This window comes from Ixodes scapularis, unplaced genomic scaffold (assembly GCF_016920785.2).
Source record: "Ixodes scapularis isolate PalLabHiFi unplaced genomic scaffold, ASM1692078v2 ptg000044l_1__unscaffolded, whole genome shotgun sequence".
Lineage (NCBI taxonomy): Eukaryota > Metazoa > Arthropoda > Arachnida > Ixodida > Ixodidae > Ixodes > Ixodes scapularis.
Window position 1 is genome coordinate 1,058,555 of NW_024609897.1, and position 14,655 is coordinate 1,073,209.

The 14,655-nt window shown below is 46.3% G+C and overlaps 1 protein-coding gene across 1 annotated transcript in view; it reads right to left on the reverse strand.

The window, feature by feature from the left end:
• Window positions 1-10,869, reverse strand: part of LOC120846707 (4-coumarate--CoA ligase 1-like) — a 57,649-nt gene extending 46,780 nt beyond the window's left edge. Inside the window, exons 1-4 of the mRNA XM_040218561.3 lie at window positions 10,747-10,869; window positions 7,682-7,883; window positions 7,489-7,592; window positions 5,694-5,896 (exon numbers count right to left, since the gene is read on the reverse strand). Coding sequence (XP_040074495.1) covers window positions 5,694-5,896; window positions 7,489-7,592; window positions 7,682-7,883; window positions 10,747-10,869 — 632 coding nt within the window. The remainder of the gene's footprint in view (window positions 1-5,693; window positions 5,897-7,488; window positions 7,593-7,681; window positions 7,884-10,746) is intronic.
• Between the last annotated feature and the right edge of the window lie 3,786 nt (window positions 10,870-14,655).

Sequence of the window (14,655 nt, forward strand, 5' to 3'; positions counted from 1 at the left end):
TCGGAAGCCAGAACACGAAAGTGACTGAGAACTCCAAAACCACAAAGTGTACGAAAAAAAAAAAAAAACGGATTTTTGAAACTTTAGTTTTATGAACTCACACGTTCAATGCCATCCTTTTCTCGGATTTTGACCAGTTGACTCAATGGCACAGTGGTCTATGACGAATTCCCCTATGTGGCCAATATCCCTGCTACAAGTTCCAGTTCTCGAATTGCCTTTCAACGAATGCCCCACCTCCTCCGCTCCGCAAAGTATGTAGGAGGTCCAGTTTAAGGTTCATTGTACTCTGTTACGTCCGGGGACCGTGTGGTGAAGTGTAAAGTTTTGAGGTTTCCCATCTGCCATTTGTTCTGGAGCTCTGTGTTAAACGTTTCTGGTACAAACGTCATAATGTACTGCTGGTTCACTTCGAGCCGAAGCTAGCGTATTATTACTCCAAATTTTAAAATTAACGAAGGGGCAAGATAATTGTTGGCCGTCATTTGGAGCCATGAAAGTATTCTCGACTTTGGTATTTTGTAGCGTGAGCTGCACTGGCCGAGGTTGAGCAGTTTCGAGTGGCTCGAATTATGAGCCGTGCTTCGTGCTGCGAATGCGCGAGGAGCATGACGTCACACGATGCACAGCTGGCGCGCCGGATCCGACGCCGCCGCGCGCTCCGCCGCCGCCGCGCCCGCCTCACCGGTCTGCGCATTCCAGAGGAGTGACGTCATAGCCGCGGCAGACGCATTGGCGCCGCCGCGTGCCCAGCTGTGTGCCTCCGTTGCCCACCATCCCAGTCCGACGCTGCACCGGTGCCGCTTGATAGCGCCTCTCATTTTGTGCACATTATCTCACGCTACGTATATCCTGGCACAGCTGAGCTAAGCCACCGCGTTTTTTTTTTATATCTCTGTCTTTACTTATTCTTGAAATTATCTGATCTAAATGACAAAACTTTTACAGTAATTGTGTAGCATTTTTAGTTTTATCAAACCATAAGTACTACCAATACACAAGCCGTTGGGAGCAAATACAACCCTTTTTTTTCTGACCGCTAACGTTATTAAAATTTACAGAACGTAAGTCCGGCAGTTCGAGTCGAGATATTTAGAAGAAAGCACTATATCTTAATGTTGAACTAACCGCCAACAGAGACCGTGCTACTGTAAATCTGACTTTTTTCACGAGTTCGATATTTTGCGATTTTCTCCCAAGAATTTTCTATATTTAGAGTGGAATACTGTTTATTCTCAAGCGTCGGGTTAATGATTCGCGGGGCCAGTTGCTCGTAATTGTTTTCAAATTTTCGAATTTGTGGAACTGAACTCAGCGAACGCGCTCTATTTTGTCACTGACATATTTTTTTTTTTTAAATGCTTTCACTTTTTAACGTTTCTAGCACTGTTTTTTCTGAACATTCGGCATCTTGTTTCAAACACTGGGCACATTCTGGCGGAGGTTGAGCGGGCCGTAACTTTTGTTTTATTTTTCGATTAGAAAAGCTGTTTCCTCCTATACAGGAAAATACGGTTTGTCACGAAATTAAAAAGTTGCTCGGATTTGCGTAAGCAGTCACATTATGATCGTTTGTGAAACAACACGTGTGTACATATACCACATATGTATACGAATCGGTATCAGCACCCTTTTTGTAATATGAGTCAGCGAGGTAAACTGTCTAAAAGGTCGACACATCTATCTGGGCGAATTGTCTATCCAAATGTCTATGCGGAAAGGTCGTTCGTCTGCTTCTTGCGCAGGGGGTTGCGGTGACGTCAGAACGACGAACCCTGATTGGCTGATTAAAATAAATAGGGGGTCGGCGCGACCCCCTATCTGAGCGTCGTCTGCTCCTTTGCAACGTCGTCTGCTCGCAACGTCGTCTGCGTCTGCCTTACCTTTCCCGCGACTTTCGGAAGTGCAGGTCTTTACGAGCGAGCTCGACTTCGCCTTTCAGAGGGCAGACGAAATAACTCGAGCGGTACGTTGCTTTTGTCTAACAACTAGCAGACGCGCATCAAGGAGGGAAGTCAAAGGACTCACTGGCGAGGTGTCCCGAGGCGCCGAGGTTTGTTTGCTAAGAACCGAGAGGCGACCGCTCATTCACACTGGAAGCGGATCCGCGTTCGCAAAGTGGTTGTGAACGCGGTTGTATAAAGATCCAGTAAAATTACACCCGCACTCGATGACATCAACTGCACGTGCAATTGTACTGGATCTTTATACAACCGCGTTCGCAACCGCTTTGCGAACGCGGATCCGCTTCCAGTGTGAATGAGCGGTAAGGGTGGTTAGTGTCCGCAAGTTCCCTCCAAAATACTTTTTCCCTCGTTTCGTGTGCGGCGAGACTCCTCACTCTTTAACGGCGTCGGCGGGTTGGCGCGGTTGGTGCAGCTAACAGGCCGGGTTTACTGCGGTTGATCGAATGCCATTTCATCGAAGCACGTTTTATCGAAGCACGGTTTAAAGAAAGCAGAGCCGTTTACAGAAAATCTGTTTATCGAAAATTGACGCTTCTTTTTTTTTTTTAAGCGGTCTTCTTGCATCTTGCGTGTATCACTTTTGCGCGCGTTAACCCAGGCCCCCCGCTGCGCTCCCGCCGCTTTGCAGAGGCAGTCTGCGGCGGCTCATTACAAAAAAATGTTTGGTCACCTGACTGACCCGTACACGCCACTTCGTGGCGCCCGATTTCGCTAAAAGTAGGCTCAACGCCATTTTTTATAAACTGTGTTCTCTAAACAGGGATTCAATAAACTTGGGTTGGTAAAACGGCTTTCGCTAAAACGAGCTTTTCTAAACCGCATGACTCCACAGTTAACGTCGTCTGCTTTACGTCTGCTAGTCAAAGCGATGCCTGCTTTACCTTTCCTGCGTCTGTCGGAAATTCACAACTTTTTCACTGGCGATAACACGGCCCTCGAAAAAGGCGAAAGGAAATACCTTGAAGGCTACGTCCTTTCTTTTGAGGTGAAGGATTTCACTCTGGTTGCGAATGTCCACGCGACGTTCAAGAATTGTAGCTACGCGGTAAAGATGACACTCTCCGATAAAGGTGACATTTTAGAGTGTCACAGTGAGTGCACTTGCCGGGCGGCCGCAAAGTGAGCCACATGGTGGCTGCAGCACTTTACGCGGCTCTAAATGGACTGTCTAAGACGGACCTTAATTCCGCAGCAGTGTCTGCAAGGTCCCAAGAGCAGCACGCCGCGGTAGGTCGCTCGCTCGAGTAAGAAGTAAACACCATGTTCATCGCTATGTTAAAACGTTTAGTTGCACGAGTTTCGTGAATGAGTTGTTCAAAGATAATCAGCTAATGACAGACGACAGCCGATGTAGTGATAGGAAATAAACAAATGCGGCTGTGCGATCGCTCCTATGAGCACATCATAGCCCAAAAGTGCTCGATCGCTGCTTGTTGTCACAACTTTCTCGCTCGACTAAAAGGCTCTTGTCAATTAGTGTATTTGGGTATGTATGTCTTGCATAAACCTAAGGGTAAAAGTCTGAAACGCTGTGCTAATCCGTGGAAGAGCATCCGAGCAAGATCGATCGAGCTACCCGAGTGGCGTCGAACGTATCGCGGAGGTTATGTCGTAGACTGGTTGGCACCAAGAAGTAATTATTGTTTTTATTTTTGGCCGAATTTTGTGGAAACTTATTTTTCTATGCCGTGTTATTTAAACAGACGAACACTTGCTCGGGGGTAATCCGATGGAATTCAATTAGTCCTCTGCATTTGCTCAAGTCACTTTTTTCTCAGCTTACTGTCTTAATAGACATGAATAAAAGCACGCTGCTTCCTTCAGTATAGCGCGCGTGCGGCCCCGAACATCTAAGGGCATCACAGACCTGTAATTGCTCTGTTTCGTGCGGCTAAGAGCCGCTTGTCCCTTTTAGAAGGGTGCAAGATGCGGAGAACCACGCACCTATTTAATAGGCTACAGTCTCGTTCGTTATCGGAACTAACCAGGCAATCGCTCCACCAATTAACAACAGCCATACCGTTCTTAGTTGGTCCTACATTGTCCCATGGACTAGAATATGTTCACCTTGGAGACCTGCTGCGGATGTGGGTACGGTCCGGCACGGAAATCACACTCCCCCACTCGGATTTTCAAGGGCCGACGCGAGCGCACCGGACAGCTCAAGAGCCGCGCTGCTCTACGGAGCCGCCATCCCTATCTTGGGGCGAACCCATTCCAGGGACTCGATCTCCTTACAGAGAAAAGAAAACTCTACCCGGGGCCCGCATTGGTGTCTCCAAACTGGTTTGCGTTACCGCACGGGGCCCCGAAGTTATCAGTCTGTCAATCCTCCCAGAAATTTAAAATGCGACACACTGTCGTGAATCCGCCCACCATATCCGAAGACGCAGCACGTGTTCATTTCCCCTGTTAACACTGTCCCTTGGACAGCGCCTGAACGGAGCCGATTTCTAAATCGATCAGAACAAAACCGGAACGTTATTGGCTCTTTTTTTTTTACCACCAACCACGCGAAGAACTCGCGGCTACAGCCACAGCTGCTACGGCAGGTCCGCCATTGCCGACGCCGAGATGTTCACATCCGCGAACTCCACCCCCCCCCCCCCCCCCCCCACCTCGAGGAGGCGGAGCTTAGTATAACCTCTTCTCCCACCTTCACACGTCCTTTCCCATGCGCAGAAGTCCGAAGTTGCGCCCACTTCCAAGGCGCATATCGTCTAAATATCCATCGAGACAAAATGTCCATAGAGTCAAATTGTCCATCCAGGTCAAAACGTCAATCGAGACGAAATGTTCATAGAGTCAAAATGTGGAATTTTGACTCGGATGGACATATATTCTCGATGGAAATTTGGACCTGGAATCTGTAGGCACCTCATCGAGGCTCGCACAGAGCCACCTGTCATTCCGCCTGTTGACCTTTTTGTCTTAATAAAAGTTAATATTATAAAAAAATAGAACACGCCCGATTTCTTAGGACGCTTGAACTGGTTCAACAAGCTTTTGGACCTGACGACCAAGTTTTTCAGGGTTGTTTGGGACATAAACTGCATTATTTTTATCAGATAGGACCGTATTAAAACATTCTTGCACCACAAGCCCGATACTGTACTCGGCCGCATAGAGCTGTTTGGTACTGGCTTTCATTGACTCGCTGGCGTCGTCGTTCAAAATGTCCTCCATCAACCTGTTCTATAAACTCAGCCGCGCTTGCGTCGTCTAACCACTTGGAATGTTTTTTTTTTTTTTTTTTTTCGATTGGCCCCGAGTAAAACGTCCACGTCAGAATCCGAAAGTTGTTTTCCAATCTTGAAAACGAAGAACCTTGACGTATTCAAGAAGGTCGTAATGTCCAAATCGCTATGGTTGGCGGCGAATGACACCAGGTTCGCATGCCTTTTCATTCTTCTGTCAGACCGCAAGCTGCCGTTTTTAAATTATTACACTAGATAGATGAACATAGATGCGGTCGAAGGAATTGAAGCATCTAGAAAGATATGTAGTAAGAGTATGAAAAGTTATGCACCTTGAATTTTTGTTCTCAAATACTTCGCGCACCCTGTTGACTTCCGTGTTTCTCAAGACTTGAAAAACTCTATGTTCTTAATATCCTCGCTTCCGTACATAGAGAGAGAAGCAAACATAAAATGCTGCCGGTGTGACAGAACGTAACTTGTGTCTTCTGAAAACGGGTGAGTTTCCAACACTTTGATCAGCGCGTACCTGAATGTGTGAAACCCGGCACAGTACGCCTTATGCGATATTTCCACGCCCTTTGGGGGACCCACCGATCCTGACGTATACATTATTGCGACAAGCTCTTCCTCGTTGTTAGCAGGTGCATGGGGCGTAAATGAGGCGTCTGAAAGTTCTTGAAATTGGAGAACATTTACGAAACCGGGTGAGTTTCCCAGGGAGAACAATGCCTGCGAATGAAATGAATTTTTTTACTTCTATTAGTTGTGTTGGTCGCAAGGTGGAAGAAAATAATATATGCATGTGAGTGACTACAATAGAGAATAAAGCGTTCAAGTAGCAAGAGTATCTCGCTTTCTGAATAAAAAAGAACTAAACTTGCTAAAGACATACGAAAGGCAGATGAGCATAATAAGGTTTTTTTTTTTTTTATCTATGTGCTTAACTGGTAGTTTCTTCAATCTACGCCACCTAGAATAACGGAAGTCCGGGCACAGGCATTTTGACGTCATCACAGTGCGGTTATGCGCTGACTCAGACTGGTCACGAGTGCTGCGTCATATTCAGCAGGGCTTTGTGTCCAGTTAATGCGTCGAGGAACGCCTTGGGCCAGAGCCCAGATGTTGAGTTGACACCATCCGGTTATGATGACATTAGGAAGAGGTCGAAGAGGCTGTTTACAGGCTTTGATCATTTTAGGTGGTGTTGGTCCCATGCAGCAGTTGCCGTCAACTCCTTCATTCTTTTTTCATTAGAGGACAGTTAGAAACATTTATCCCTTTATCTTAGAAAACAACAAACACTAATTACTTGGCCAGCACTCTCAAGAAAAAACAACAAAAAAACTACGATTCACTTAAAGGGACACTGACATTCCCCAATTCTTCTTAGTATTTTCGTCAGGCGATTTAATACGAATTCTCGCAGTAACTCAAGAAATATCTTTCTGCAGAGTTCCGTATATTTTTAAGGAAGTACCAAAACCTCAGCTGCTGAAAACCGAAACCGGAACACGAGGGCGGAATTTCATGGCCGGAAGTCACGTGGCTACACCGACCACATTTTTTTTTTTTTTCTCAGCTTCTCCGGCGTGTAAAGCAGACGACGACAAAATTACGTGTACCGTTCGTCGTGCAATTGTTTCGCACTTCTATCCCTTCCGCTCGACGTTCTGCGCTCAAACATCAACTGGCCGGTACCACGAACGACAGTTCCGATGTAGCGGCCGCACGTCGGTCGCAACATTGGTCCGTCGTGCGCCGGCATCGTGACGTTCAGCCCGTGGTACGTCGTGATGTTGAGAATGACGTGCACATGTACTTTCTGTGATCTGTGCAACATTTCTCTTTCGATTAACATGTTTGCAGCTTTTTAGAGGGCACAAATATGGTGTTCATAATTGTTTCTTTTTTTTTAAATATTGGATGTTTGCATGAGACGACCTGCGATTTTGAATATAATCGGTATATATGGTTTGAACGCCACGGGTCCACAGAAAAGGGACTGAGCGCAACTAAATCCGGACAGTTTTCGACCGGCTGTGTTTGGCGAAAATATAAAGAATGAATTTTTGGCTGCAAACTATGTTCTGTATATAGTGCTTCTTAAAGGTCATGTTCAAATAAAAACCTCGGCGAGTACAAATACCCTGCCAGTGTCCCTTTAACTGGTGGGAACTTAGTGGCAAACGTTCTCTTTTTTCTGGTGTGACAAAAAAAAAACCCTAAACAAAATATTTTATTCTAGGGAATAAATATATGGAAAAGAAATCTTTTATAACCAGACCAAACCTCAAGCTTAAAAATAAATAATAATATCTCACCTTAATGTTTGATGGCATTGCCACCTTGGCAGCATTTGCTGCGATTTCTTGATCAGTTAGTAGAAAAGTGCACTGAGAGTCTTCAATCGTGTGCAGCAATTCCCCTATAAGAGTGATGTCACAATACGTCCTCTTTTTTTTAAATGCTGCAATTAGAATTCTCTATTGAGATGAAAACGTTGATGGCACTTACTTGCCACGTAGGTCGTCTTTGCCATGACAAGCGTACCGCCCGCGAACACAACGCCAAAAGCTGCTGCTACAGTTTCAGCCGCGTTGCCAATATACGCACACACATTGGAGCCCGGTTTTACACCGTGTTGCTGATAACCAACAGCATATTTACGTATCTTTTCCAAGAGCTGAGAGCCGGTCAAGGTTTGATGGCTGTCAACCTAAAAGAAAAGAAATAGGAAATGTTTTGAGAAAAAAAGGGTTTTAGACCGGTCTCATGGTGCTAAACAAACTTATTTTCCGAACTTCGCCTCGGTTTTGTGCAGTACGCTCCGCTCCGTGCGTGATATGGCTCCACGGTTTTTCGCGCCATCAGCGCCTCCCTTCCTGGGTTTAAGGACTATACTTCGTTTCACCTTTACAGGCCAAGTGCCACCCTTTTTCGGAATAAATTTGTTACCACTACTACGTTTCACCTTAGGTCCAAGCGCGGCCGATGTTATGAGTGGAAGGGCCAATCAAACAGCGCGAAAAGCGCAACGTCATGGTGTGCTCTCTGCGCTTGATAGGATTAGCCGGCGGAGGAGCACGGACAGAGACACGGCGAATTCCGGCTGGTCCTATCAACTGCAGAGAGCACGCCATGACGTTTTGCCTCTTTCACTGTTTGATTGGCCCTTCGGCTCATACCATCGGCCGCGCTCGGACTGAAGCTGAAACGAAGTATAGTGGTATGTTGCCCATGCGAAAGCGGCGGCCTACGGGGGTGCGGGACTGCCCATGTGGCGCACTTTTCTTTTGCGACTTAACATGATAAATGACACTGTAATATGCAGGGTGTCTTTATTTAGCTGGGTCAAGTTTCGAAAAAAAAGATTGCATTGAGATATTTTCAATTTTTGGATTCGCTTACTGGACTCGGCGACCACTGAAAAAAAAACCTATTTCTGCAATATGGTGGCTAATTAACGGAGTTTTTTAAATTAATTATAATATGTGACCTTAGAGGGTTTACTGCATTTCAGAAACTGATGTTCAACCTCCAGTTTGTGTGCGCCAACCGCTAGCTGTGATAAACATGTCAAAATTTGGACGGCACCGGCCAAATATTTTAGTTCCGCAGGCTTCTTCGAACCGAAAGTGAGTGAGTGAAAGCGTTTTATTGAGGCCATGAACAGTGGAGAGGGGGAGAGGTCAGGTGGCCACGCGTCCTGAACGCAGGCGTACGATGGTTGGCTCACGTGTTGGCGTCGTGCCTGGCATCGAAGGCGAAGTCAAGTAGGCGGTTCAGGAAGTTCACGTCTGGAGGGCTGCGGGGTGTATCCAGTCGTCCAGGCTGTTTGTGTCTGGAAGAACGTGCTTCCTTCTGATGTCTTTGTAGTGGAGGCATTTCCAGAGCAGGTGTGGGCCGTCCGCTTTTTTGGGGACTGTACATCTAGTGCATTCAACAGTCTTGCTGCGCTTGCCCCACTTGGCTAAGCGGGCTGGGGTGCAGAGGACGTCGACTTTGATTTTAGTGAGTAGAACACGCTTACGCTGAAAGAAGCCCGGGGGAGGGGGGAAGGCGTTGGGGGGGGGGGGGGGGGAAGCAGTTCCCACAACCTGAGTTTGCAGTCTTCCTGAACCCGGAGGCGTTCGATCCTCCTCCGGGTCGTTGTCTTGGGACTTTTTGTACATATCTTGCTGATTGCAGGAAGCCGTGTACCCGTGGTATTTTGATTGGAGTGGAAAATCAACCATCTGAGCACGGAGGTAGGGAGAAGGGCGCGTGACAGATCGCTAGCTTCTTCATTTCCTTTGATGCGGGCATGGCCGGGGATCCAAAGGATTTTCGTTCTTGTGTCCTGCTCAAACAGGCTCGAAATGAGTCTCTTGATGCGCTTCGCCTTGGGGCTCGTGCTGTGGGCTTTCTCGCACTTTGTTAGTGCGCCCTGCGAGTCTTCGAAGGCCCGCAATTCGCAAAGGCGAATGTCGGTGTTTTTGTGAAGAAAGGCTTCGAGTGCCACGGGGATGGCTTATAGATACCCTCCCTTGATTGCGGTCCTGGATGGGCGCTCACGGGACCTGGAGATGGATAGCTCTGGGGCGACGACCGCCGCGGAGCACTGAGGCCCCGCAGGACCTTCGTCCGCTGCAGCGTCCATGCAGGCGACCAGTCTGGTGTGCAGCGGGTCCTTCCAGGTTCTGACCATCTTCTAGTGGCCTAGCGAGGGTTGGCAAACATTTCCTGTGGAAAACGGGTTTGATGTTTGTGATTTCTGCCAGGTTTTCCCAGAGTGGGAGGTCCGGCTGCCGCGGCGGCAGCTCCAGCTTGGGGTCGGGAGCAGTATGAGGATGTCCCGACCTTGTTGAGAATGCTGCAGACGTTCATGATGGGCCAGTTTCCTAGCCGATACTTATGTCTTGCAGGGAGTTCATTTGGGCTTTTTCCCGAAGCTTGCCGATCGGGGTGAACTTCGGGAGTCCGGTGAATACTCGCATGGCCTTATGGTTCTGGGTTTCAAGCTCGCGCCACTTTGTTTTGATTAGCTGGTAGTGAGTGGCCCGCTTCGTAGCAGACGCGGGACACGACCAGACTAACGCGTCGTTTCTCAAACACCCTTTAGTCACTAATGCTTTTCCTGATTTCTGTACATCCCCTAACAATAAATGACATATTTTTTGCCTATTGAAATTTCACTTCTGTAATGTTTATTTGGCTACTTTTGATTACTTTATTAATACAACTAATGTAACGGTGCACGATGTCACCGGTATTTATGTGACGAGTGAAGAGACGAGGAGTTATGTTCGGAGTGCAGCGAGGCATTATGTACTGATAGACCTCGCATGTTTCTTCTTCAATGTCACATAGGCAGACGCTGGAGACAATTCTTCTTGACATTGTGGTATCTATATCGGTGTAACGCATTAGGTACATATTTAAAATCCGCTCATTGAACAATAATCAGAAATGTAATAAAAACCAGATGAAATCAAAAAGTTCTGCATCACCAAGCCAACAGGAGAGAATTTGATCATTGCATCGCCCCAATATACGTTTTCTAATCACACTGCTGCGAATATATGTAAAGACGTACTCACAAGAATTATCTTGGTTGAAAGTTTCTTCAATCGCTGCTCTATAAATTGAGAGGCGTAGCTGTATCCAACGTCGAAATCCGGGAGGGATGAGTGTATGACTCGGTTTATAATCCTTGCGGTCATTTTTTTTTTGTGGTTATTTCTCAAAGTGTAAAAATGACACTTGAATACACACTCCTTCAAAAAAAAAAAACGTGATGAAGAGTAGAACATTATTGAGTCTGTGTTTCATTAAGACGCGAAAGTGATGATTTTAGAGGAGCTCTCCTTAATTTTTTACTTTGTCGGAAAGACGTAATCACCAAGAGCATAATTGTTAATTCACGAAATTGCCATTCCTGATTTTAAAAAGGTATATAAAATTGTGCGCATCAAACTTTCAACACAGTGAGGAATTACAATTAAGGACTAATGTTCCTTTAAGAGAATGTAGATTTTTACCAAGATGTAGGAAAGAACTCAGACGAACGTACCCCACCGTGGCTATAAGCACCTTCTTCGCTAGTGTGAAACACACCGCTAGACTAATCGTGCCCGTCATTAATGGGGCGCATCTGTCCGATGCGCACAGATGCGCAGCGTTCTTATGTTCGAGCAACGCGCACGGGGATAGTTCCATCATCACGAATAGTTGGGGATGTACTTATAATAGAACCCGCGAGTGCTTTAACGATATACTAAAGCGCACAGTATAAGACGTGGAATTTTTGTATGTGCGCCACGTGCTCATTTTCACTTCTGTACGAATCGTTTTAATTGTCTAGTCTCAGGTGAGAGCTGTAGCGGAAGACTGAAAGAGCACTCTCAGCGTAATTTTCAACAAAACCTTGGCCCGAAACATCATCTGTAAGCGAAGCAAACAATGTCATCTCGCGGTTTACACCGAACATGTTGCTTCCAATACCAGAACCACCTTAAATTTGACTCTTTGGCTGCCAAGAAAGGAGCGAGTTACTTGCATCTAATAATTGTCTCCCAGCCAATCCGGTGGCGGTATCACCCGGTAAAAATTCCGTAGAACAAATCATCAAGCCTTAACATAATAAGTTAGGTTCTGAGATTCTTAAGCTGACTGTGACTAGGATTAGGTTACGTGTGCGTCCACATGGATGCACAGGACGCAGGCAGTTACTGTCTAGGAAATCCGAGTCCGGGACACTTTAGACAATTGGTCAGGTCGGAATAACGTTGCTACGTGCTTTTATACGTCCGCGTCTCTCCGTGAATGGGAGTGACGGCACTCTGCGGGAAAAAAGAGACGCTAGAATATTTTATTATCATCCGACTGCGTAATGAACGCATTGCATTGGTCATTGCGTTATAACCACCGACCCTGGTCTGTGGAAGATAAAACAAATAACTGGGAACACATAATAAACGTCCTATGAAAAGTCCGTCCCCACAAAGATTCTACTGGCCACCACTAGGCAATTTTCTTCAGAGCTAATTTTGGTTATCATCAACCGTACTCTGTCAGGGAATATTCTTAAACGTTTTGAGCAAGGACTTGTCTTCCGTAGACTGGTAGAGAGGTTGTGGTGCTGGATAACCGTAGGTGCATTACCATAAATATGAGAAAATCTTAAGTATTTTATGAAGATTATGAATTATTGTACAAAGATCACTATGTGCTCCACCTATGGCTTTTCAAATTACCAGAATTATTGTTTATTCGATAAATGTGTGAACGTTATTTAACTACGAACGCCTATACCAAAAGTCATCATAATGATAAGTGTTGTGTGTACCTTGAGGGCCTTAGAGGAAGACTCATGACGCTGTAACACAATTTTCGTAAAATATAAGTTATTTTAACGTGCTCAAAATCAGATCCTTTTTCACTCAGTCAATCAATTGCAGTAAGCTCACCTGATGGGAAAATTTGGAACTGCAATCAAAACTCTCATGCGGATTAATGTACCGTAATATCTCGAGTTACCGTCCATACCCAAGTCATCGCCCGCCCTATATTTTAAGAAAATATCAACAAAAAAAAAAAAAAAAAAACTTTGAGCGATTTATTATTCTTACCGATACCCTAATGGGGACTCCATGATCCGAGAACATTCATCCTACCCGAATGACGCGGCCACAGACCTTACAGTTAGAGGACGTCAGTGACAAAGGAAAACGAAGTATCGAAACATATTTTTCTCATTTTAGGCATCTTGGTATCTTCGTTTACGTTACTCCCCAATTTCCGCGACACCGAAGTTGAAATACATGCGTCCGAAAGGAAAACAATGAAGATAACAGAATGACACTTTGTTTTGCTTATAAAAAAGTTCGTTCAGACAAAACAAAAGGTAGGAAAGATAACACAAGCAGTAACACATTCAGGAATCGCGAGGTCAGCGAACGTCTCATATCCAGGAGTGTAACCACGCAGTGTAAGGTAACGTCCGTCTCTACCAGAGTGACGTCACCGCAAACCAGCTCCTTCTCTCGGAACATTGTCCAATGTTTAAGACAAAGCCAACGGGTAAATGAAGATTTGCTGGAACGCCGCACACAGATGTTTGTAAAGCGTCTCATTTTGAGCAGCTCCGCGTTCGTGGCGCCGTCCACGCCACGAAGCATCTCCGTCTCAACCCGCTTTATAGCACGCCGCGCACGGACACACGCATGGACGCACCAAGCGAGGAAGTTGCATAAGAGCCCTTGTGATTGACAAGGTGCCCAACTTTGCCGGACGCCGAAGTATTTGCGAACCCGATCGCCGGTTTTCGTGCTTCCCCGGCATCGCTCTTCATTGTTTCTTTCGTTCGCAGGCTCGCTTCCTCGTTGCGCCTGGTAGGTTCTCCTATTTTCTTGCTGACTTTTTTATTTACTAAAAGAACATCCCAAGTAGCACAACACGCCGGGTTGGGGATGGGGCGGTATTGGCCTGCCGGGATAGCGATACCGGCCAGTACCGGAAACGCCCCAAGGGGCGACATCGGCCGGGCCCAATGCCGGAATCCGGCCGGTACCGGGACCTTATTGGGAAACCGGGATGCCGGGAATACGGGATGTTCCCAGCGAGCTCCCGACACAGATCCCCGGCATGGAACCGGTGGTACGGTAGGAAACCATCAGTGTGCCAGCGTGATTCCGGGTCAGAGCCAGTCCAATTGCGGATTAGTCCCAGCGTAAAAACAGATCAGTGCCAGCGTAATTGCGGGTCAGTGCCTGCGAAATTGCGGATCAGCACCAGCGGTTGCGTCATTCAGTGTATCCAGCATAGAACCAGCAGAATGCTAGCTGTGTCAGGCTTTAAAGCCCAGGAATGACATCCTACTGCATTTTTGAACAGCCAACTTCTCAGTAGATCAAATTGACTTAAACGTGGAAATGCTAAATTTCTCAGTCCAAACCATTTTATTGGTTTTCATATCTTTTATAGGTGCTGACCGTTTTTAACATGTTTTTCGGACTTGAACTGAAAAAAGCCGGTTTAGTATTTGTGCAATTTTAAGAAACAATTCTGTGTGAACAATTGACTTTCTCCATGTATGCAGTATACTCATGGCAATTACTGTATACTCGTTGAGACGACATGTCCCATTCATTTGTCGCCCAGATGCATATTGTGGGTAGTACAAGAAGGGAACATACAAAATGTTTTTTACCGTGACATTCTTTATTGTGACTCGTGCATCCATAGCAGCTAGCTCCTCAGCCAGAGTGTCCCTCATCGTCAAAGGCGGTTGGAACCACCAGTGGAGTGTCCGTCTTTTTAACTCTATTGCCCTTGCCCGCCTCCCTGGCCGTCAGCCACTTCTGCACCGCGTCCACGCTGCACGAGTGCGACTTTGTATGGCACCTGTAAAGAGAATTGTCAGATCACACAGATTAGTTGAGAAATAGGGGAAGCCAATATCTTGCATATTAGCTACACACAAGGTGCTGTTCAAACACTGCAGTTTG